A 23242-nucleotide genomic window follows, 5' to 3' on the forward strand; every position below is an offset into this window, starting at 1 on the left:
TACAAACTATATATAAACATATCAATCGGTTTAGACATTAAAACCGTAATGTAACAAGATACTTCCTTTATTTACAACAGAACTTAATTTAAAACGGTATATTGTATATTAAAATAAGACAATTAAATGGTATAATGAGATGTGTACAGTATTATTAGGTAGTATAGTGATATTATTCAAATTGGTTTATATCTTAAGGAAAGACTATGGTTTCTAAATACACTCGTGTTTCACATGTATATCAATCCGATTATCTTAACATAAGTTAAATCATACCTAGATTATATCGCACATGTATATGGTGTTCTTTTTAATTAAGCGCGCTCGCTCGATAGCAAATACATGGTATAACAGATACTTCTTTAATTAAATAAACTATATACAACCACGAAACACTTTGCAACAGTTACTCATTAGATTCACATAATTATATGTTTGATATATTTACAATCGTGTCGTTTTGTTTTATCTTACAGTTTTCCAAACAACCGATTCATTTAGTGATGGAAACCCAAATGGAATACCGGTCGGAAATGCCTTCAGTACGTATGATCATGACGTTGACCGTGGGTCGGGGACCAACTGTGCAGCAGAGTTTAAAGGGGGCTGGTGGTACAATAACTGCTATGGCTACATCAATCTGAATGGGCTTTACCGACCAGGACAATCTGGTTTCGAGTTCATGACTTATGACTCTCGGTACGGTCTTGCTGCCAGCACCATGATGTTTAAAAGTGTGTCATAACAATGCATCACATTTCAACTGTGTGTATTAATCTTTTGCACCACCAAATACTACTTCTCAATACGACCACAAATTGTGCGCAATGATCTTACTGTCACAAACTATATGATGCAATGTTTCTTAAGTTTATATTTTGAATAAAGACAATATGTAGTTGATACTCGTTTTGGTTTCCAGTTGTAATGAACTGTTGTAATGGTTCTTGTGTTATGATCCTTATATAACCGTTTAGCAGTTAAATAGTTACGAAATGCTAATGCATTCTCCTTTATTGCTTATCAATTTGAAATATGATGCTATGAGGTTAATACTTATGTGGACTTCAATATGAAATGAATGCTTCTCGATCAAGTGTGAAGTTTGGAGCTCCTTTACACCGGTTTAAACCCATGTTGCTTTTGTATTGACCGTTCCAAGGCGGTGACCCCAGAGTTGTTCATGGTATTTGTGCTGCTGTAATGGTGTGCGTGTCTTGTCTTGTACATGTGTTTTGTATCTCACTGTTTTGCATTTGATTCCTCGCCATATATATATCACAATGTATAATATAAGTTTTCTTTCCTGCCTGTGCAGCTGTAGTTTCATTCTATGTGTATGACACCTGACAATAAAGTTATTAACACGCTATGATACCAATTTGTGTTATCTTCAATATGGCAACATCTCGGCTTTTATGACACCGACTGTAGCGAGGTTTTCCAATTAGTCTATTCGAATAACTGTTAGGACTGTATACAATTTAATCACTGCATTGAGTTGATTAATAACACAACACTTAATTAATATTTTAGACCGTATTTTATTTTTATTTTAACACAAGTTTCGTTATATTCCAAATAAGCAGTTTTTACTTTTACACTTAATATTTAGTTATTTCCTTATTGCTGGTCGAAAAGCTACTGTAAATTATCCACAATAAAAGGTATCGATGTTACTACTTTAAAGCCTAAATTCTTACTACAATTTTGTCCACAATCACCAAACAGACCCACACTTATCAACATTCACAACATAAACCCCCCGAAAACCTTTCACAACAGAGCACATTTAATCTTAAACAAACAAACTCTCTCTCTCAAACAATATCAGCTATCCGATCCAGCAACCACACCCAAGGTATAATTAATACCAACTTCGCGACACCGACTTCATTAAATTAAACAATTAAGCAAAGTTAAGCGTGTATACAACTTTATTCAAGACAACCTATATATCATATTGCTACATGATTAGGACAAAGGATACGGTTGAAGGTGCGTTAGTACAAGGATCTATTAAATATTGAAAGAAACATTTGTAGATTTCGAAAATCTAGTTTAAACGTAAATTATCGTACCTGAGTAGCATGTTCAATAAGCCCCGATTTAACAGAACGACACCCATATCATATCAATTTTAACATATAACAAATAATGTATTGCTTCTTCTTTCTTACGGACATTTGTATGCTTAGTATATCAACCTACAGCATGTTATCCTGTTTGCGATGATGTGACCTCAGATTCGCAACCTTAAGGCAGAAAATTGCCTGGCGCTTCTGTCCAATAGGTCTTTAAACAAATAGTCGGCAACTTTAATGACATCAAACTCATTCACTTGATGTGTACTGCTAAAGGCGACGTTTTGTTGAAAACAATAAGACTCAAAGTATTCAAAGCACTGGTGGGGCGATTTTGCTCACATTGTTCGGTCGTTAAAACACTATACACCTTGATGCCAACCAATCACCTTTTTTGAAGAAAACAGATGGAAGTAAGGAAGGATGACCATGGTGATAGGCTATCAACATTATATGATTTAGCTATTGGGGTTAAATGTAAATGCTTTTTAAAACAAGTGTTTGTTGTATTTGCCAATTGATAGCTAAACTGCGAAGATATACGGCCTTCGGCACAATCGCCCCAAAACAGCATCATAATCACAGTAATCGTGTCATTAGATACACATATTTCTTTGACATTTTGTAAAAGGTCAAATTGTTATCCCGAATGATGATTATAATTGTTATTATTTTAATAGTAAATTTCTTACTTTTAAGAATAGATGTAATACAACAGATATTTCATGGACATTTGGGAACAGTCTTTCGAATTTTCAACATATTTTACAGAGAATAATGTTGCCTTCACTACTTCGGAAAACAAATTGACTTTCCAAAGTGTAAATAATATATATTCACAACGCGTTTTTAACATCAGTTTAGTAAGAAGTTAATAAAGCATCATACAAAAAATCTTTGTTTAAAGCCTATACTGTTGATTAACTTTAAAGTTGGAATATTTAGTCATGGGGCGTAGGTACTTTGAATTATGATTACAAATGCAAATCCTGTAGAGAAACACGTTTTGTGATAATTCAGTATCACAAACACAGACACAATATTTTTACATGGCACTGTGTACACAAGGCGTCATAATTAGTAAATCATACATATATATACATTTATGAACGATAATCGAACCGAATAAGTCTATATGCAACTTTGGTGCAATACATGCAATTTTTTGCTTGTTCGACTATAAATACATTACATTGTATTATAGGCGTTTGCTAATAAACAACTGTATGGAATCCTCATGCGTGAACGACCGTGTTGTTTATCGATCAATAAACAACCTATTTGGTCTTCCCGCGATGTACCCGTCTAGCGATAAGAAGGTTCCGGGTTCGAGCACCATTCCGAGAGCGTATTCAATATATTTTAATAAGACATTAAGTGGCGGTTTTACCAAAGAATCCAACTGAAGAGTGTCTAAATGAGTTGTTTGCTCTAAACGTAATCAAGATACAATAATTTAGGTTACAGATTACCGTTTTAGACTAGACAACAAAGATGTGTATATGCAGATACACAGCAACAATGCGTTAAAATATAGTCGTACCGTCTACATCAACATGTTTCCAAAATATTGAAATTAACAACAAGATTAACAAGATTAACACTCAAGATTTTATATTATTTTGATCTCTTTTGCGTTCATCAATGCTATGAAATGTACATCATTGAATTAGTATATCAGCAAAAGTTTACGTTTCGTCAATGTGCCTTAAAAATACATGGCTATATTGATACTTTTATGTATTAATTAGCGCGCAAAATACCGAAGTTACATTTTTTTTGCCGCTTCGTCATTTTGACTTCAACCAATTGCGGTTCGTCATTACATCACATGACTTTTTTGAGCTGTTGCGATTGGTTCACTAATTCGTTATTTTAGGGGTATTTTTTATGTGCATTGATTTCCCGCTTTGAACAGTATCAAAATCGCGAAATGCCAAAACATGTAGGTTCGGCATTTTAAATTGTGACCATCGATATATATAATCACAACATGTGTACACTCTTTCTTATCAAAATAATATATTTTACTTATGTATAAATCTACGTGCTTATTAGTTTTTGTTATTAATTAGTTGAATCTTTGCAAATGTTGTCTTTATAATGTGGTGTACATGAAGGAGATTCTTTGATCAATCCAATATAATTATACGTACTAATATACGCTTTTTATCTTTCTTAACCGATTCTATTATGTCTTAACAACGATGAAGTTTCAATTAAGTAAACGATTACCTTACGTATCTAGAGATTTAAAAAAACTGTCATCGGTTAAATTTCGCGCTCAGGCGAAAAAGGCATACTGTACTAGAATCGATGTTACTGTTTCATTGTCGTAATAAGAAAAGTCAATATTGAATTGCATACTTGTGTTTACAGTTTGTGTTGGCATTAAGATTAGTATTTAATTTTAAGTTTAGACTGCAAAATAACGTATGTTATTTAGTTTTATAAAACACATATATAGTAGTTATTTACCGTTGGACTTTTACACTGAACAATGGATGACGATATATATATTTTACTTGTTTTTCTGACATCGTGCTTTGGTCAACATCTGACCCTTCAATGTTAACTGTAATTAAATCGATACATACTCTCTTCTAGCGAAGGTTTATTTGAAGTGTGATCCTATGGTGTTAACTATTATTTACAATCGCTTGCTTTATTGAACTATGCTGGCACACGTTGAGCTTTGGATGACATTAAACCGATCTTGAATCATCGAGGCGATGATGTGTATGAACTCTAAGGTGTTGAGTTCAGTATGTTGCATTGATGTATTTGTCTTTTGTCAATGTATGCCATTTGGTAAGCTGCCTAAAATCAATTACGTTCTTGTAATGATAATAATGATCTCCTGCTAAAGCAGATGATGATTCTCTTAACATAATACTGAGATGGTGGCCCTTTTAGCAAAATATGGACATTAAGCATTGCCTTTGTCGTACATATGTGCGTTCCAAAGCTTGCATTATAATCGCGGTTTGACTCAAAAATGGATATCGCTCAAACTTTTAAAGTTAAATGACCTTAATGTGCAAATGATCGTTAAAAAAGGTAATTCGGATGCGACGAGTTTTTGCAGAATTATTGTCCTTTGTATGTGTTTCACTATATAACATATAGTCTCTTGAAGGGTGTGTGTTTAACTAGTCTTTAACAACTGGACGTATCTCGCTCACTATTCCACAGGTGGATAACAGTAATGAGCCGATGGCTGTGAATATAGGAACTTCGTTTGCAACGAAGTTTGTCATTATGATGGTTCTGTGCCTGTTTTCTACTATAGTATACATATTCCTATTGTTTCCAACTCTTCGTTTAACTTCACGATTGATATCGCTATAACTCTCAAAGAGGTGAATATCGTGTGTGTGTAGACAAAAAGTAATTGCGGCAGCAACTAATTTTTGCGGTTTTACTCGAGTATAGGTTTTACAGTAATTAATGTGCAATACATAGTATAACACAACATATATATGCATATGCATATCTGGGTATGTTGTTAAACTGTTTTTGATATAATAGTATAGCCCCATTTTATGCAAAACATGAAATTGTTTATCATGCTTGTGTAATCCGTTTCTTAAATGTTTTGCACATTCAGTCATAAACATGTACAGCTATATTCAAGAGCATGTGCGCGTGCTCACTTGGATATGTTTTTCTCGCAACAAGTTAGATGTTCAGACAATGTTGGGGCATCAGTGTGCTTATATCTAGTAATTGTTAACACGCGAGTTAAAAAGCCATATACTCAGTATATTACAATTGTTGAATTAATGTGCGGTTGTACGTTTTATGTGCGCGTGTTAGGATTATTACGTCATGAAAATAATCACTAGTATTGGCCATCGCAAAACGGCGTCTCGCGCGTAAAAAAGCGTATCTCTAGTAAACAGTCAATGTCAATCTAAAATTGTGCTTGTTTCACACATAGAGTTCAAACATATAATAAGAGCATAATACAGAAGGGAAATTGTACACTTTTGACAACAGCTTTTTCGGACGGCAATTTAAATATTTGCTATCCATTTATAAACTAACTTTCCACATTTGTTCACCGTGGATTGCGTGGCAGACCTGTCTCTCTAGCTCAAATATATAAGTAATATTTTTAGGTTAAATGTCTCATTTTGGCATGACAAGGTTTATGGACAGTAAATTATCATCTATCATGCCTTCAAAGTCGTACTTATGGGTAAAACAAAACACCGACTTCCGGTCTTTAACTTCATCGTATATCAAGTAATTTGTGTTGAGTATGCCATCGTATAGCTCAATATCCACTGCTTATATGAGTGCGTGCGTTATTACAATTAAATATTGTACTCATCAATAGACACAATATTTCGAAATTCGGAAATCAAAATATTCAAATTATTGTATTCAATTTTTAATTATTGATTATTAAACCAATAATGATATTGTTTAGCTTTATGTATTCTATGGCATGCTCTAAAAGAACCCATTTATAGCTAGTGAACTCTCCCATCCTTCTAAATTGGATCGATTTATTTCCAAAATAAGGGATGTCTAGTATATTTATTTCTATATTTAGACTATTTCTTACATAAATTATTTTAAACAAACAGCGCAGACTCTGATGAGACGCCGCATCATGCGGTGTCTCATCTGGGTCTACGCTGTTTGCCAATGCCTTTTTTCTAGACGCCAGGCATACTCAAAATAAAACGAATATTTCGCAAAATACTTAAATAAAGTTAACCCATAAACAACCAGTGTTCATAATAGCAATAGCCAATATTTCAACGCTCGATTTTGGTATGGTAACATAGATTAAAACAGTTTTTTTTTAATAATTTTTTTTATAACACATTTATATAGCGCCCTTTTCATACTCGAGATTTGCGTTCAAAGGCGCTTTACATTTTGTCCCTGATCACTGGGTCATAAGTCGTCCGTTAATATCTTGGCACAGTATGCAGCCACGGCACATTTGCTTATTTCCCTCCCAGGTACCCATTTATACACCTGGGTGGAGAGTAGCAGAGGTGGTCAGGGCGGGATTCGAACCCGGGACCTCTTGATCCCCAAGCCAGCATCCTTCCATTAGACAACTGCTCCCACCAGATAAACGATGGTTGTTTTTATTTTTTTGTGGCACAATATATTTCATAGTAATTTTTCCGCAACGATATATTTCATACGGCACACGAACACTAATATGGCACATAAAGATGTGTTGAATAAATGTTTCACCAAAAAAAAATAAAAGGATATTTTGTTGAGTGTTAAATGTATGTTACCAGACCGCATCTAGCGTTGCAATTTGAATATTGCTACAAGGAACATTTTTTAATATGTTAATTGTGTTTGTTTTTCGAAATACTGTACTTAATATTCGATGATTTTGAGTGCTTATGGGCTTTTAAATAACATTTTCTTTCAAGTTCAGCTCCTTTCGGAAAAAAAAAGACTAGTAATGAATCAATATTCTTTTAGCGACCAAACTCTATGCTAGAAGAGTCAAAATATTGTGATCATGGTAAAGTACTATAGTCCACGCGTGAACGGTCATTAGTTGAACTAAAAGATATTCCAGTAAGGCAATTATAAACACGGACATTAAACGATGTTTAAACTATTCAACACTCGACTATTCGACGACGTAGCAATCTGTACAAAAACGAAAGAGGAAATAAGAAATTGTTTTAAGTACTATTGCGTTTACGAAAAAAGAACACATGAAGTAAAAAACAGCATGTACATATTGAGCATGTAAACGCTTTCATTATTCTATAATGTAGGGAGTGTTAATAGTAACCTGCTGTGTGCATTTTTATGTTCCATTCTATTTTAGTATATGGTTTTTAGTTCCTGATTTTGGTCTGTTATAGGTCTTTCAAAAGCGGTTCAATGGCAGTGAGGATTTTTATCGGAACTTTAGTGACTATAAAAACGGTTTTGGATCTGTCCACGCGGAACACTGGCTGGGTATAAGTTTATACTACTATATGTTATCATAAACTTTTTACAAAAAGATTTCACAAATGCATGTCATGGTGTTTTTTTTTTCAAAAACAATATATTATCCAACCACATTTGTTTCAGGAATGAACGTTATAATTAGTTTAATGAATAATATTTTTTTCTCGACATATACAATAACCAATGGGAAAACAGAAGATCAATTAGTATCATCCGGTATATTGATCTTATCAATAAGTTGCAACATATTTTCTTCAATTTCGATCTTAAATACATTTACGAGATTACATCTAGTGGTTCCTACCAACTCCGTGTGGACATTGTACGTTCGAACGGTAGCAGTGCATACGATGTGTACAGGGGCTTTAGTCTTTAGCCTGGAACGAAATACACACTGAACGTTGGGTCGCGTGTACGGTCAAATGGTCGTAAGTGATTTAATCGTTGAGTTTATTCTTGTTTCAGTGACTTTGTCTTACATAACAGTTTACATACTTAATATTCAATCATATGTGTTTCAACATGTAAGGAATTAATACGTCTGCATAGTAACATTTGAATGAGAAACTTTCAATTTAATACCTGACTTATATTCAAGAAGGAGAATTTAAGCTGGTATAATTGCTGTTTTGACATACGTCATTAATAAAGCACTTTAAATTAGCAATGTGGTTCTCGTTCTCGACAATCCGTCTGATAAAGATTTATTTTTGAACCAAGTCATTTTCACATTGTTTCATTTCGCAATTTTTTTATTCCCTACGCCTCCTCTGGTTATATGTTTCAGTTCAAACTCTCACACAATATACCGCTTTAAAAACAATGATCGAACAACATGGCGCATATATCTGTTGCACACATAGTGCCCGTTCTTCTAAACGAAATACGAACCATGTCAAGTCAATCGTAATGAGAAACACAATAACCAGTATATATAAATACATATATATATATATATATATATATATATATATATATATATATATATATATATATATATATATATATATATATATATATATCAATCGGTTTAGCCATTAAAACGGTATTGTAAAAAGATACTTCCTTTATCAAGGTGCCTGAACCACGTGACTTTTTCGGCTATGTGTGGGACAATCGGGTGTAAACAAAACGTCGCTTCAAGTAACGTTTTTGATAATTTCTTCATTATTTCAAAACCATTTTCAAAAAAACAAAGACGAGTGCCCGGTCATTGTAAACAGACACAACTTTTTTACGTTTGCGCAAAATTAATTAAGCATTTTTTCCAAAAAGTGCAACCGCGTGTTTGAAAACACATGAAGTGAAATGCTATGTGTGGTATATTTTTTGTTCAATCAACAAAAACATTGATTATAATATTGTCGAGGGTTAAAAAAATAGGGCGGACATTGTTATTCTTCATAGATAAGCTACTTACATTGTATGTTTGCGCAAATACATCTTATTTGGAGTGTGTGTATGTAAATGTTATACTGCTCTGTGTGAGACACATTTTTTAAATGCTATGTGTGGTAAACAAGAATTTGCCCGTCAGTTCTGCATTTAATCTGAACACAGTTTTGTAAGAATCTAGAACATAAACTTTAGTCTGTCCTGAAAATATATCAAATTAACCAAATGTTACATTATTGAATACATTAAGTAATCGTGTAATGATTAAACAATTCATGTTAAACTGAACATAATTCTTATAAAAGCATACACGTTATGTTGAAATATAATATTTCTTTGTTTTACTTATTGTCTTTAAATAAATATAATTATTGATATATTTCTGCCTGAATATTGAATTTGGTCCATTGTTTAATGAATGACAGAGAAAATAAGAGCACATGCTTTAAAATGGGTTTAACTTCTATTGTTTTTCAGACTTGTAAAGGATTAGTCGAAAGATCTGTAACGCTTTTAAGGTTCGAAGCTGTGTAAGAACTACATGAACACCATCAAACCACATGGAAGGTGATATGTGGCAAGTTAATTATCAAAACCACAGTGACAGAGACAGGGACCCCGCTTCATTCTGTGATGTTTATGGAAAACTATTTCAACTAACTATGCAAACATACCATTTAACATGTATTTTTGCATAAGCAAAACAAAGTGTGTGTATTGATATGTGTTTATATTTATGGGTTTTGTATCGATCTTATTACTAAAATTGATTAGATGATTATAAAATCTGATTATGTGTGTTAATAAAACATGTGTTTCACAACAAAATACAATTTAAATCCAATGATGCTTGTTTGTGGTCTATTTCAATATCATCTCCATATGAACATCTTCGAATCCAATAATGCTTGTTTGTGGTCTATTCCAATATTATCTCCATATGAATATCTTCAGTATATCAAAAAAAAAACACTTCATTAATAATAACATTACTTTATAGCTAGCATGCACATGGAACAATAGAAATTAAAGCACCAAATACATAAAGAAGTACATTAGTATTCACAAAGAAATCGTAATCCGTCAATTTATGAATTTGCAAATCTTGCTATTCAAACATATGAATGCTCCAATTAAGTCATAACAAATGATCATCGCCAAAACGTCTTGACTTGTGGGGGTTATTATACCAACTAACATATTGAATTGCATCAATACTTCATTTACTCAAATTCAAATGATATCTGAATAACTGAAAATAGTTTGAGATGTTTAATGAAAATACTCATTCGCCCCGGTCATGTGAGCGCGCTGCAAGATCTTGTTACCACTGCACCAAGTAATTAACATTAAATCATATAATGTTGTTCAATATTTTTTTTTTGTTGAAATGTCAAATTTTTATGTAATGTTTACTTTGATTTTTTCTTTCCCTGTATTACTTGCACCATCTGGTAATAAAACAAACGGTCATTTAAACTTTGGAACATTTACTATACATGTTTGTATATGACAACTTTTCATTGATCAAGATATCAGTACGTCTCTTGAAGGTGCTTCCAAAAAATACTTTAATCTCCCTGAAAAGAACAAAATACAAATGAAATAAACTGTTAAAAAATAGCATGCGTGATATATCAGATAGTTCAATAGGATTTAGATACAAATACATGATTTTCCAGAAAAAAATGTTATTGATCCTAGTGTCTTTTTGTTTCAAAATGCTGTATGATCTCTTTATGCTTATTTAATAACTATCGTTACAGTCAAAAATGCTTACACATACCTGCTAAAAAACACACAACTAACACTTTTTGTAGTTTTGTTGCAATAATATTCACATGACATCTTGCACAAACAATCCTTACGATTTTGTGTATTAAACAAGTGCATAAGTTGGCAGTAACAATTCACTGAAAATTCAACATTTTGTAACAATCAATTTTAAAGAAACAAAGAAGAAAAAGTTTGGAGGAACTATTTTCCTGTCCGTGCGTGGGTGGCTTTGTGTTAGGAGATCCCCGACCGTGTTTTGACCTCTCTGCCACACTGTTCGCAAACAAATGGCATTCTAAAAGTAAACAAAATATGAATATAAGTTATCGACAATCATGATAATTTTGAGTAACATAAACGTAGGATTATCATATTTAAAACAATACCAACAATGTTTATTGACCAACTTTTGTTATTCAGACAGATTTTAAATATTATTGACGTTTATGTCAATCTTTCGATTTTCTAGTTTAGTTTGTATACCACACATAGCATTTAAAAAATTTGTCCCACACATAGCATCCTTACATTTTCATACACACACTCCGAATCAGATGTATTTGCGCAAAAATACAATTTATGTAGCTTCTCTATGAAGAATTGCAATGTCTGCCCTATTTTTAAACCCTCGACAACATTGTAATTAACGTTTTTGTTGATCGAATAAAAAATATACCACACATAGCATATCGCTTCGTGTGTTTTCAAGCACGCGGTTGCACTTTTTGGAAAAAATACTTAATTAATTTAGCGCAAACTTACCAAAGTTGTGTCTTGCGACAATGACCGGGAACTCGTCTTTGTTTTTGTGAAAATGGTTTTGAAATAATGAAGAAATTATCAAAAACGCTACCTGAAGCGACGTTTTGTTTACATCCGATTGTCCCACACATAGCCGAAAAAATTACGTGGTTCAGGCACCTTGTTTATTTATTACACAATTTTACAATTTAAAACGGCACATTGCAAATAAAAATAAGGCAATTAAATGTTATATTAAGATGTGAGGAGCATTATCAGGTAGTATAGTGTTATTGTTCAAATTGGATTATATCTTAAGGAAAACCAAATATTAATGTGAACACTATGGTTCCTAAATACAGTCGTAGTTCACATGACTATCAATCAGATTACATTAACATAAATTAAATCATACCTAGAATATAACACACATTATATATATATATATGTGTTTTTTTACATAAAGCGCTGTCGATAGCAATTACACCGGTTAACAGATCCGTTTTTAATTAAATAAACTATATACAATCACGCTTCACTATGCAACGGTTACAAATTAGATTAACATAATTATATGTGTGATATATTTACATTTGTGTATGTTTGTTTTATCTTACAGTTCTCAACACATACTACTCCTTTAGTGATGTTGGCGGAAATGCCATCAGTACGCATGATCATGACGTTGACCGTTCATCGTGGGCCAACTGTGCAGCAGAGTGTAAAGGAGGCTGGTGGTACGAGGACTGCTATTAATTCAGCAATCTGAATGGACTTTACCTACCCGGACAATTAGATGGCGATTCCATGAATTATGACTATAACTACGGTCTTGCTGCCAGCATCATGATGTTTGAAAGTGTGCCATAACAATGCATCATATTTCAACTGTGTATATTAATCATGTACACCTTATACACCTACTCAATACGACCACACTTTGTGTGCAATTATCTTAATTTCACGAACTATAAAAGTATGATACAGTGCCATTTAAGCTTTTTTTATTTAAAAAAAACATAATTATGTAGCTGATTCTCGATTTCTTTTCAAGTAATAATGCATTGATTGTAATGGCTTGTGTTCTAATCTTTATATTACCGTTTAGAAGTTAAATAGTAATGAGATATTAATGCATTCTCATTAATTGCTTATCAACTTGAAATATATTGTTATGAGGTGAATACTAATGTGGACTTAAATGTTCCACCTATAAATTTTGGAGTTTCGATCTCTTGAAAACCGGTTTAAACTCTCAGTGCTTTTGTATTGCCCGTTTCGAGATTGCCTTGAACCGTGAATACATCTGGGTCCCTGCATGAAGTATCGGCCTCTAGACCATGTCAGTTCACCAGGACCCTACAACGGCCTGTACACTTAAAATACGGAACACAAAAATGTAACCTATATTCAAAACAATACATGCATGATTATTGGTCGAACAAAAACTTAAATTGACATTCCTAAAAAGGTTGAGCAAATAACATGATTGTGCAACATGTTCTTAAACAAATTAAAAATTAAACTTGTTTTACCGTTTTATCAACCAAGGTAAATAGCGACGACTTTATATCATCAGTGTTGTCAAACCCACCCTGCGCAGAAAAAATCGGGGTTTCAAAGTTTGAACGAGACAATACCACCCGGGGGGTGGGGGAATTTTTGGGTAGGGGTGTCCCGCTGAGATTTCCGAAATGTGACCCATTTTTATACCGGAACTCGGATAAAGTAGACCCATTTTGATACACTATTTTTGAAAAAGCAGACCCATTTGTATACGACACCAATGAAAAGTGGACCTATTTCAATACAACAATTTTAATAAACATGACCCATTTTAATACTAGAATTTGATAAAGTGGACACATTTGATACTAGAATTTTAATCTCTTTCATATCAATACAGTATATACTTATTGAATTTGCTATTATGCGCTTATGTGTAAATTTCATATATGTATCATACATTTCTATAACATTTTTATACCCAATTATATACAAAAATGAAGTTTATCTTACCCATTGTGATACTGATACATTCAAATCTATATGCATTTATATACAAGCAAATTTATGATTTTAATAACCATAACGATACTTAGATGCTGAAAACCATACCCATATCGATAATTTTAGTTGATAAACACACCCCATGAAATCGGCACACCCCTATACACCCGTATATGGAGAGTTACCCCCCCCCCCCCCCCTCTCGGGCAAAACCATATACCGTTTTTAATAAACTTAATTTTAGGGGTTATAACTATCATAATCGAACTTTAATGTGCGTTTGTAGACACTGATATAGATAATAGGACCTCGCATGTATACTAATAAACAATTAAACGATATATATAATAACGTGGTTATTACGGCTGTAGGGATTGGATAAGAACCTAGTTCCTTAGAGTTTAAGATGAAACAGAGCCAAGTTTATTATTTATTCAGGTACATTCGGTGCCCCGTTGTATTCAAAGCTACGATCCTGAATAATTGTAACTAAGATATTTAATAATAAATTCAGGGCATGTGTTCAATGACACTTTACTAGAATCCACAGCCACACGAAAGTACTTTCAATATTACAAGTACAACCCCAGTGCATGTACAATATAGAGCCGGGACCCCGGCTAGTGGTACTTTAACCACGAAATATGTCGGGCCAAGTCGTGTAATTGCAAATTAAATTGTGAGACCGCCCGTTTAAGTTTAAAGAGAGATGTACGAACTTGTGGATGCCGGGGAGTACCTCTAATTCTTTGTCGGGGAACTGTAAATTATATCGTGGTGAAATTTGAGCTGCGGAACATTTTCACACGTAAAATAATTAACCCATTATTTTAAAACGCTTCTTAGCCAGAGGAGTTATTTCGCTTGTTTAAGGTTCATGTAGAGGCTTCATTTTGAAAAATGTGGGACCCCTAGCATTGAACTCAAATTTGACTGAAGGACGAGTTCCACATTGAAAATGTATACATATATGCTTGAAAGGATGTTTTTCCTTCAAACTGCTACCAATTTTGTACATCAACGTATCATAACATCCACAAAATCTTAAACTTAAACTTAAACTTGCTAATTTGATGAAACGCCTATTTATATAATTATATTCAATGGCGTTGTACAAAACATATATATGTACATAAAATTGATAAAACATAAGAGGTATTGATAATATTATGCAGCATTAATTAAAGGATTAATGATCTTAACATGTGTGATATAAATAATAATGCTTAAGGAACTTAAGCAATAAAACAATACCGGCTACACTATTAAAACACAGTAAAAGTAAAATATTATGTAATAAATTGATATAACTAGAGTTAAAACAATAATTATAATGATAATATGAGGAAATATTTGGCAACATAAAGACACTGTATTTCATTAACAAAAAGGATACGTAAAAGAATATTTCTGCACTATGGCTGTCGGATCCCACAGCTACCGGTCATCTGTCATACTCAAGGACACTTCTTTTGGGTTTTAACCTTATTTGAACTATCGTGACTACAAGTCACAAATAGACTGACCAAGTGTGACTACAAGACATAACTTGAAGGTTAAAATTATAGTGTGACTATAAGACACAGCTAGAAGGCCTAAGCATGACTAAAAGACAGCTAGTTGATGTAACTCAATCATTGAGCAAAGAAGCCCTTATGATTCTTGGTTACCAGTCACTTGTACAATAAATTTTTTTTTTATTATTTTAATCACAGGTATTCAAATTAAAATAGGTTGTAAAAGTCTTTGAAGAGAAATGTTTTCAAATTCCTTTTGAAAATATTTATTGATGCGGAAGTCCGGATTCTTGATGGAAGGTCATTCCACAGTTTCGGACCAACAACTCCGAAACTCCTGTCCATGAAAGTTTTTCTCTTTGTGCGTTTCACATCATAACATCCGTCATACGAGACGGTAGATCGTAGGTTACGTGCTGGTACTTTTTCTTTAAAAAGTTCTGTAAGGTAAATCAATCAAAATACAAAGCGATTTTAACACTAAAATATATATTATTTTCAAAAATCTGAATCATGTTTATTCCACTTATTTCGGCGGAAAATTATATAACTAGTGAATAATATCGACATTGACGAGGGCAAATTACGCTTAAATAGTAAAAAAAAAATACATATCTAGAAATATCAAAACTCGAACACATGTCATTTCATCACCATGGGGGCAGCCATTTTTAAATTAATAAAATCGAAAGAAACATGCTAAAAACTCACTCATCGCCTAATTGACATTCCAAACGGTTGACGATGACAAATGCATTGGATTGTAATCTTTCCTTTGATGTTTGCAAACTGCACGATCATACCTCATACACACTCAAAAGAATAACTATGTAAGAAGCATTTCACCAATGTTTACAATCGTTATCAAATCACTGTACTTATATTATTGCGCATAAAATAGTACGCTTTCAGACTGACAGAAAGATCGATACGTAACTCCGTTCAATTCATCACGGTATACTATTCTATCGATAATATCTAATAATACATCGCTTTAAAAATCTAAAAGTAGAAATAATTCTTTTAAACGGATTTTTTAATAACGAAAGTGAAAACAACGGAAGTTGGATGGATATTCTGTGAGATGCACTTCGGCTCCAGAACAACAAAACAAATAAACTAAAAAAGACGTGTGGGGGACAATTTTCAGCTGGAAAATATTTGAAATAGGGTAAGTGTTGATATCTCTGCGTGGTCATTTCTGTTATTTAAAGCGATCTCTTGCTGATTAATGTTAATAGTTGTTTTACTAGTTGCCACCCAACTGTCAAAATAAGTACATGTGTTTTCTCAGGTATGTGTATACACATACCCGGTTTTCTCACCACTGCACGTGGTTTCAACCGATTTGTTTTGCACGTTTTTCTACGGATCACAGCGATGGCCACGCTTTCAAAATGGGTAGAAGGAATCAAAATATATAATATATAGTTTTGCCAATTTCTTTATTCCTTTACAATTTTATACGTCGTCTGAAATCTATTTCAATTTGAGATGGTTTAAAATTTGCAATTTGGTTGAGAGGTAAATAACAAAATTGTTAAGCCTTTGAAATAGAATTGTGACTCTTATTATCCACCATACCTGGATTTTTAAAAAGTAGTTACGTTTAAGTTATTTTAAGAACTTTGTTTAGGATATTTATCCTAAAAGGCAGTTAAATAAAAACTCATTTGTTGTTTTATGACAATGATTTTCTGTGAAATGTTGCTAACTTGACCTTGTATATGTATATAGCTTTGTATTTATTCAACTTAAGGTAGTGCATATCCTTCCTAACTTTAGATTGAGATTTTGTAAATTAGTGTATAAATGTATTGGTTTTAAACCAAAATATTAATAAAGCACACAAATATTGAATGTCAAAAATGTGTTTATGTTATTCTATCCTTCTTTAGCTTTAAAATGATATATAGTTTGACCATATTGTACCACATTCAATGAAGAAAAACATAAGCGAAGTTTTAATGAAATTTATCCCCCCCCCCCCCCCATGAACCTTAACATGATGTAGGCAGTCTCTTTCAGAAAATCATTGATTTGTCATTTCTCTAAAAGATGATTACATCTCTGTAAATCTCGTTAAGGTTTGTATCACACGTGTTACACATTTTCGCTTGGGTTTATTCATTAAACTGGTACCCGGCCACTCTGCTGTTTTTCGACGGTGGGACCAGGCAAATTAATCTGTTCACAGCTTCCTTTCAAAATAAATGTATTAATTGACATTGATAGTCATTTGAATTCTCTGAGACATGTTTTCAAGAATCGTTTTGATTGATGAAATGTTGATTATTTAACACTGACTTGATTATGTACGCTATATACTAATTTGCTGATTTCGGTATAAATGAAGTCTAGTACCGTTTTTATTTTAGAAGATTCAATAGAATTTGAATTCTCTGAGACATGTTTTCAAGAACCGTTTTGATTGATGAAATGTTGATTATTTAACACTGACTTGATTTATAAACGCTATATAATGTATTTGCTGGTTTCGGTATGAATGAAGTCTATTATCGTTTTTATTTTAGAAGTTTCAATAGAATATTTGTTAAAAATATGAAAACAAATATTTTCTGACGCGCTGAGTGAAACCATACGATATTTCAAAATTCAAAAGTTACCTCTATCATGAAAATGTGTCGAGATTTATACAAATAATGACTTTCTTACTTATTAAAAACATATTTAGAGGCGTTTCCTGAACTTGTCTAATTAAGCAAATACTCCTTCATACCTAATCTGTTCAAGCGAATTCTCCGTCGTCTTTTCAATCGTCGGACAGAAGATGCCGGCGGCGCCATGGCTGGCCGTCTACGCGATTATGGTGACGTGGCGGTCCGGAAGTTCCTCTAGGATGCACACGGCGGTCGAGAGGCCATTGGCTTCCGCCATTAGGGCTACGATATCGTACATAACCTGAAGCGAATTCGTTTGCGGGTACTATTACCTGAAATGTACACCCCAAAAAAGAAAATACCACCTAACAATCGAACATTCATTTGTTAAATATGTTGAACATGACACTATTAATCAGAAATGAACGCGCTATAGAAGTACATTATATCACACACCGTTACAACATTTAATAAGATTACACGTTTTATCATACAAAACATAAGATATATTAATAAAATACGATATATAAGTGCATTAAACAAATACTCATCTCGTATCTTCTAGTTTAATCTCTTTATTGACCGTTTAAAGAGCCACATATGGAAATACTTATATTATAAAACAGTAGAGAAAATATCCCAAAACAATCATATATTGCCCAAATGGTGCACAAAGGTGCCATGTGCCTCCTTCTTTAAATGTCACATGATACTATTGTACACCAATGGGCGATATGTTCAGGGCTTTTCAACTTGCAACACGAATAAAACTACGCTGATCAACTGATCCATCACACCACAAGGTGCCTGATATATTGCTATTTATAAATATTGCATAGACTAATCAATATCACTCTGTTAAAACGGGGCTTTATCAATGTGCAAGTTTCGTCTTTACTCTGCACGGACTCACGAAAGGAAATTTCCACTTGTATGGTACTTTGCGTTTACAGGAAGTCACTTGTTAGCTAATACCCAGTTAAGGCTGACTTCACAAGCTAATCTGGAACAACACTTACGCATGCGCATTAAGCCCCGTTTTCAAAGAGCGCGGCTTGTATACATTTCTACCAGAGACTCTTTGAATGCTTTTTCTACTAGCATACTAAGATTTATTAAGAATAACTTCTAACGCTTTAACGGTGGCACTGTTTTCATTCATACATCCTCGATTGTCGTCCCTTCAATTACGAAAAAATATCAAATGGCCTCTTTGATGCAAAAATGCACCATGTGACAGTGAAATTAGAAGTCATGTGGTACCTTTTTAACCAATGGGGCGAAATGATAAGCGAACATTATCCAGGGCTAGGTTAAACCTTTCACATTTTACAGTGAGTATTGAATTGAAATACATGTATGTCTACAACATTATCCAACAATCACAAGGAAATACACACAAAACACGGTTGAAAATAGGGGACGTAAATATGTGCCATGAGTCCATGCCCAGCTTTATACCAATACATATGCATGCTTTAAACGTTCTAGATGGTGTCATATGTAAACTGGCACCAACAAGATAAAATAACCACTAAGCATTGTCCTGTTTGTCCCCGCTCCACGATGTTATAGGCTTCAGCAACGTACGCACTCAGACCTCCGATGAAATATACCATTGAAAATTCCCCTGGTCCGAGTGGGAAGTACACTATAATACAAAGTTTAAGTGGCGACTTGTTGAATTCAAATTAAAAGTGCCAGCTTCTTGTTTTAAATGATTAGTATAAATGACCGACTAAAATGCAAGATATTCGAGTAATTCATTGCCCTATGGATACCTCGGCACGTATGCCAACTTAACTAAAGCTTGGCTCTTACAATATTTGTGCTGCAAAGTGCGTCAACACCAAAAAAATATATTATATTTTACACTAGATGTCGTCTGTGCATAAATAATTTCGCAGATTAACCAGAGTTGCGACACCTTAAGGGTTTCGCAGGATGGAATGAGTGGGGAGATCAAATCAAATTGTAAACCGATTATTTCTACCAAAAAATTGGGTACGAAAAACATTTGGGTACGAAAAAAATAAATGGGTAAGAATAATTAATGTGGGTACGAAAACGTTTGGATACGAAAAAAAATTGGGTACGAAAAAAATGGGAACGAAAAAATAATTTGAGTACGAAAAAATTTGGGTACGAAAAATTTGGGTAGAAAAAAAATAGGAACGAAAAAATTTGGGTACGAAAAAAAATTGGGTACGAAAAATTTTGGGTAAAAAAAAAGAGTGTGTACGAAAAAGTTTGGGTACAAAAAAAGTTTGGGTACGAAAAAATGGGTACGAAAAAAAAATTGGGTACGAAAACATGTGGGTACGAAAAAAAATTGGGTACGAAAAAAAATTGGGTACGAAATAAATGGGTCCGAAAAAAAAAAATTGGGTACGAAAAAATTTGGGTACGAAAAAAATGGGTACGAAACAAAAATTTGGGTACAAAAAAAATTTAGAAGGAAAAAAATGGGTACAAAAACATTTGGGTACGAAAAACATTTGATTAAGAAAAATATTTGGGTACGAAAAAAATGGGTACGAAAAAAAATTCTGGGTACAATGGGTTCATGTTAAGGTTTTAGCATGGCAGACGCCGGTGGCGAAAAGACACTTCATGACACAATGAGCTTGCTATGACAAAACCTTTTGTCCGAAAACAGCCGAGCTCATATGCATAAATCAGTGAGTAATAGTACTTATACTCAATAAAAGCTAGGCACAGCGTATAAAATCAGAACCACTGGGCCGAATCTGCTGAAACTTGGTCGCATTATAGATTATGGTCCAAACAAGCTACAGAATGAGCGCTTCTGGACCTGACAGCGTAAAACATTAACCGATAACGGACAGCACAAAATGGGTCATTTTGTAAAAAAAAAAGTAAACTTTAAGTGGCATTTAATGACTTTAAGACATCAGAAAGTTCAAATGTTTCATAATCTGCACACTTCGACTTGTTTGTTTTTTTTACAAATTTAGAAGCATTTATCCTTGGGGTGTATATAAACCCTGTTATTCAATGTCAAAAATAGCTAAGCAGCAATTCCCCTTTAACATTATTCCTTATATTTAATTGTATTGTTTAAAAAGATAACTGTGTATATTTAATCATAATGGCTCCGTATTTCACACTTGATAGGCCACTGCTGGGGCTTGAACCCAGAACTCATCTCACATTGTAAGATGCATTTTTCAATTAAACTACAATGACTGTATCGTGTGAAGTGGAGCCAACATACGCCCACATAAGTGAAAAAATCATTACGTCGATATATTTGTCCTGGGCGTTTTCGGACATGTCGCATAACTGTTTACAACAAAAGATGTATACATAGATAAATATACATACATGTAAATGGGGAAAAAATGAACCGTCTATTTTTTATTTTTGCTTCATATAAACACATTTCCTAGCCATGATTTAAAATTATATCATGTTGAAATCATTTTTAGACAGAATATTACTGAAACTGCAATAAACAATAAGATGGATAGATATAATGTTTAATTCTATCTTAATGTTTAATTCTATCTAGTACAATGAACAAATGTTCTTCCGATGCCATTTTCACTAAGGTATAGGTATTGAATCCTGATATATATACGACTAAAAATGAACATCTAAACAGCAGTATTTTACATGAAGAGTACTCACAAAACCACAACAATAATACTCGATGAATGGGCTGTCCGAAATCCGAAAAATATTTACACTACAATAACAAGACGTTAATACAAAATATGCACGTTAACATTATTCAAGATATGAAAGCAATATATCAAGGGATATAGGAAATATTTGGGGTGGTACGCACACTTTAACATAGAGTCAGTGTGCAAATTTCACTTTTGAAACCACTAGCCCGTTCGGGCTACCAGATGGAATTTTTCACTAGCCCGAACCAAAGTTTACTAGCCCGAACTGTTTATCACAAGTTTTTAAAATAAGTTGATATTTTTGCGGTTCTGGATAGATTTTATTGCAGGTAGGGTGTAATTGATAGGGATTGCAACTAACAGTTGATCCCAATTAACTGGAAATGTTATTATAATATTTCAATGACACAATACGATTATAATATTTATGTATGAGGATATTCGTCAATCAATACCTTACATGCAGTCAAGATGCAAAGGTATATATCCAGTCTGTAAATAATTTTAGATGTCAATTGTCCCAAATTTGAAATCCGAAACATTTAGCCGAAAGTCTGAGGCCGTATGATAAAGCGAATAGAGGGCAGTGTCTCCTCCCCCTAGCTTACTGTTCTTTTTTATAGTCTTTCTAGGTCCAATTCTGGTGAGTACAATGTGAAAAATTATCAACCAGACCATCCGTAACATCGCATGTGTATTCATCATTCTAGATATTTTTTTATCAAGAATGTCGAAAATAAATTAAAATCGACAGATAATACCGTATCTGGAAACAACTGTCCAAAAACATATCAATGTCAGTCTTTGCACGTGAAATAAAATATGCATATCGTTTGACTGCCAAAACTGAAAATCAGTAAAAAGTAACCAAGCAACTACGCTATCAATATATAATTTGGTTGACATATTCTATTAAAATATGATATTGCAATGTGTTAATTCGTCAATAGATCATTACAAATCCAAGATGGCGGACATTTAAAACATTTGTAGACTTGTATGGTTTTCTGAAAGTACAGCAAATTGAACAAGCTGGGTAGATCCGCATTTTATTCGCACGGTATCAAAAAAAAATGTCATTCAAACTCTGTCATGTCAACATAATAGGAAGGGTGAGGAAACGCGATACGAAGCTAAATAAACCCTCTAAGGTATGGTTCGAAAAATCAATAGCCCAATCGGGCTAGTACCCATGGAAATTCAGTAGCCCGAAACAAGATCAACTAGCCCCGGGCTAGTGCGAATTTCAAACACTGTAGAGTTATCAATAATATGCATATTCTACATGGAAAAAGTGTCATAATTCTTACGAAATGCAAGTGAAACAGTTGTCTGCTCTTGTATTTAGGTTGGGGACATGTTGGTTAAGAAATATGCAAAATATGGAAGCAATACGTCAAGGGACATAGGAAATATTTGGGGTGGTACGCAAACTATAACATTTGCACGCTAACGCCAATGCCGGGGTCAGTAGGATAGCTCCACTT

The 23242-nt window shown here is 33.4% G+C and overlaps 4 protein-coding genes across 9 annotated transcripts in view; 2 read left to right on the forward strand and 2 right to left on the reverse strand.

The window, feature by feature from the left end:
* Window positions 1-23242, reverse strand: part of LOC127845724 (uncharacterized) — a 265031-nt gene that overhangs the window by 210423 nt on the left and 31366 nt on the right. The window lies entirely within an intron of this gene.
* Window positions 1-23242, reverse strand: part of LOC127845726 (uncharacterized) — a 251690-nt gene that overhangs the window by 147733 nt on the left and 80715 nt on the right. The window lies entirely within an intron of this gene.
* The window catches only part of LOC127845729 (mitochondrial calcium uniporter regulator 1-like), a 276089-nt gene that overhangs the window by 107126 nt on the left and 145721 nt on the right, over window positions 1-23242 (forward strand). The gene's annotated exons all lie outside the window — the stretch shown is intronic.
* LOC127845723 (ryncolin-2-like) overlaps window positions 1-23242 on the forward strand; it is a 265737-nt gene that overhangs the window by 19522 nt on the left and 222973 nt on the right. For 2 of the 3 annotated variants that reach the window (XM_052376824.1, XM_052376826.1), the window contains exon 8: window positions 477-1372. The exons of the other annotated variant lie outside the window; for it this stretch is intronic. In XM_052376824.1, the coding sequence (XP_052232784.1) occupies window positions 477-745 (269 nt within the window). In that variant the 3' untranslated portion in view covers window positions 746-1372. Of the gene's footprint in view, window positions 1-476; window positions 1373-23242 lie in introns of those variants that run through there. 3 annotated transcript variants of the gene reach the window in all.

This window comes from Dreissena polymorpha, chromosome 9 (assembly GCF_020536995.1).
Source record: "Dreissena polymorpha isolate Duluth1 chromosome 9, UMN_Dpol_1.0, whole genome shotgun sequence".
Classification (NCBI taxonomy): domain Eukaryota; kingdom Metazoa; phylum Mollusca; class Bivalvia; order Myida; family Dreissenidae; genus Dreissena; species Dreissena polymorpha.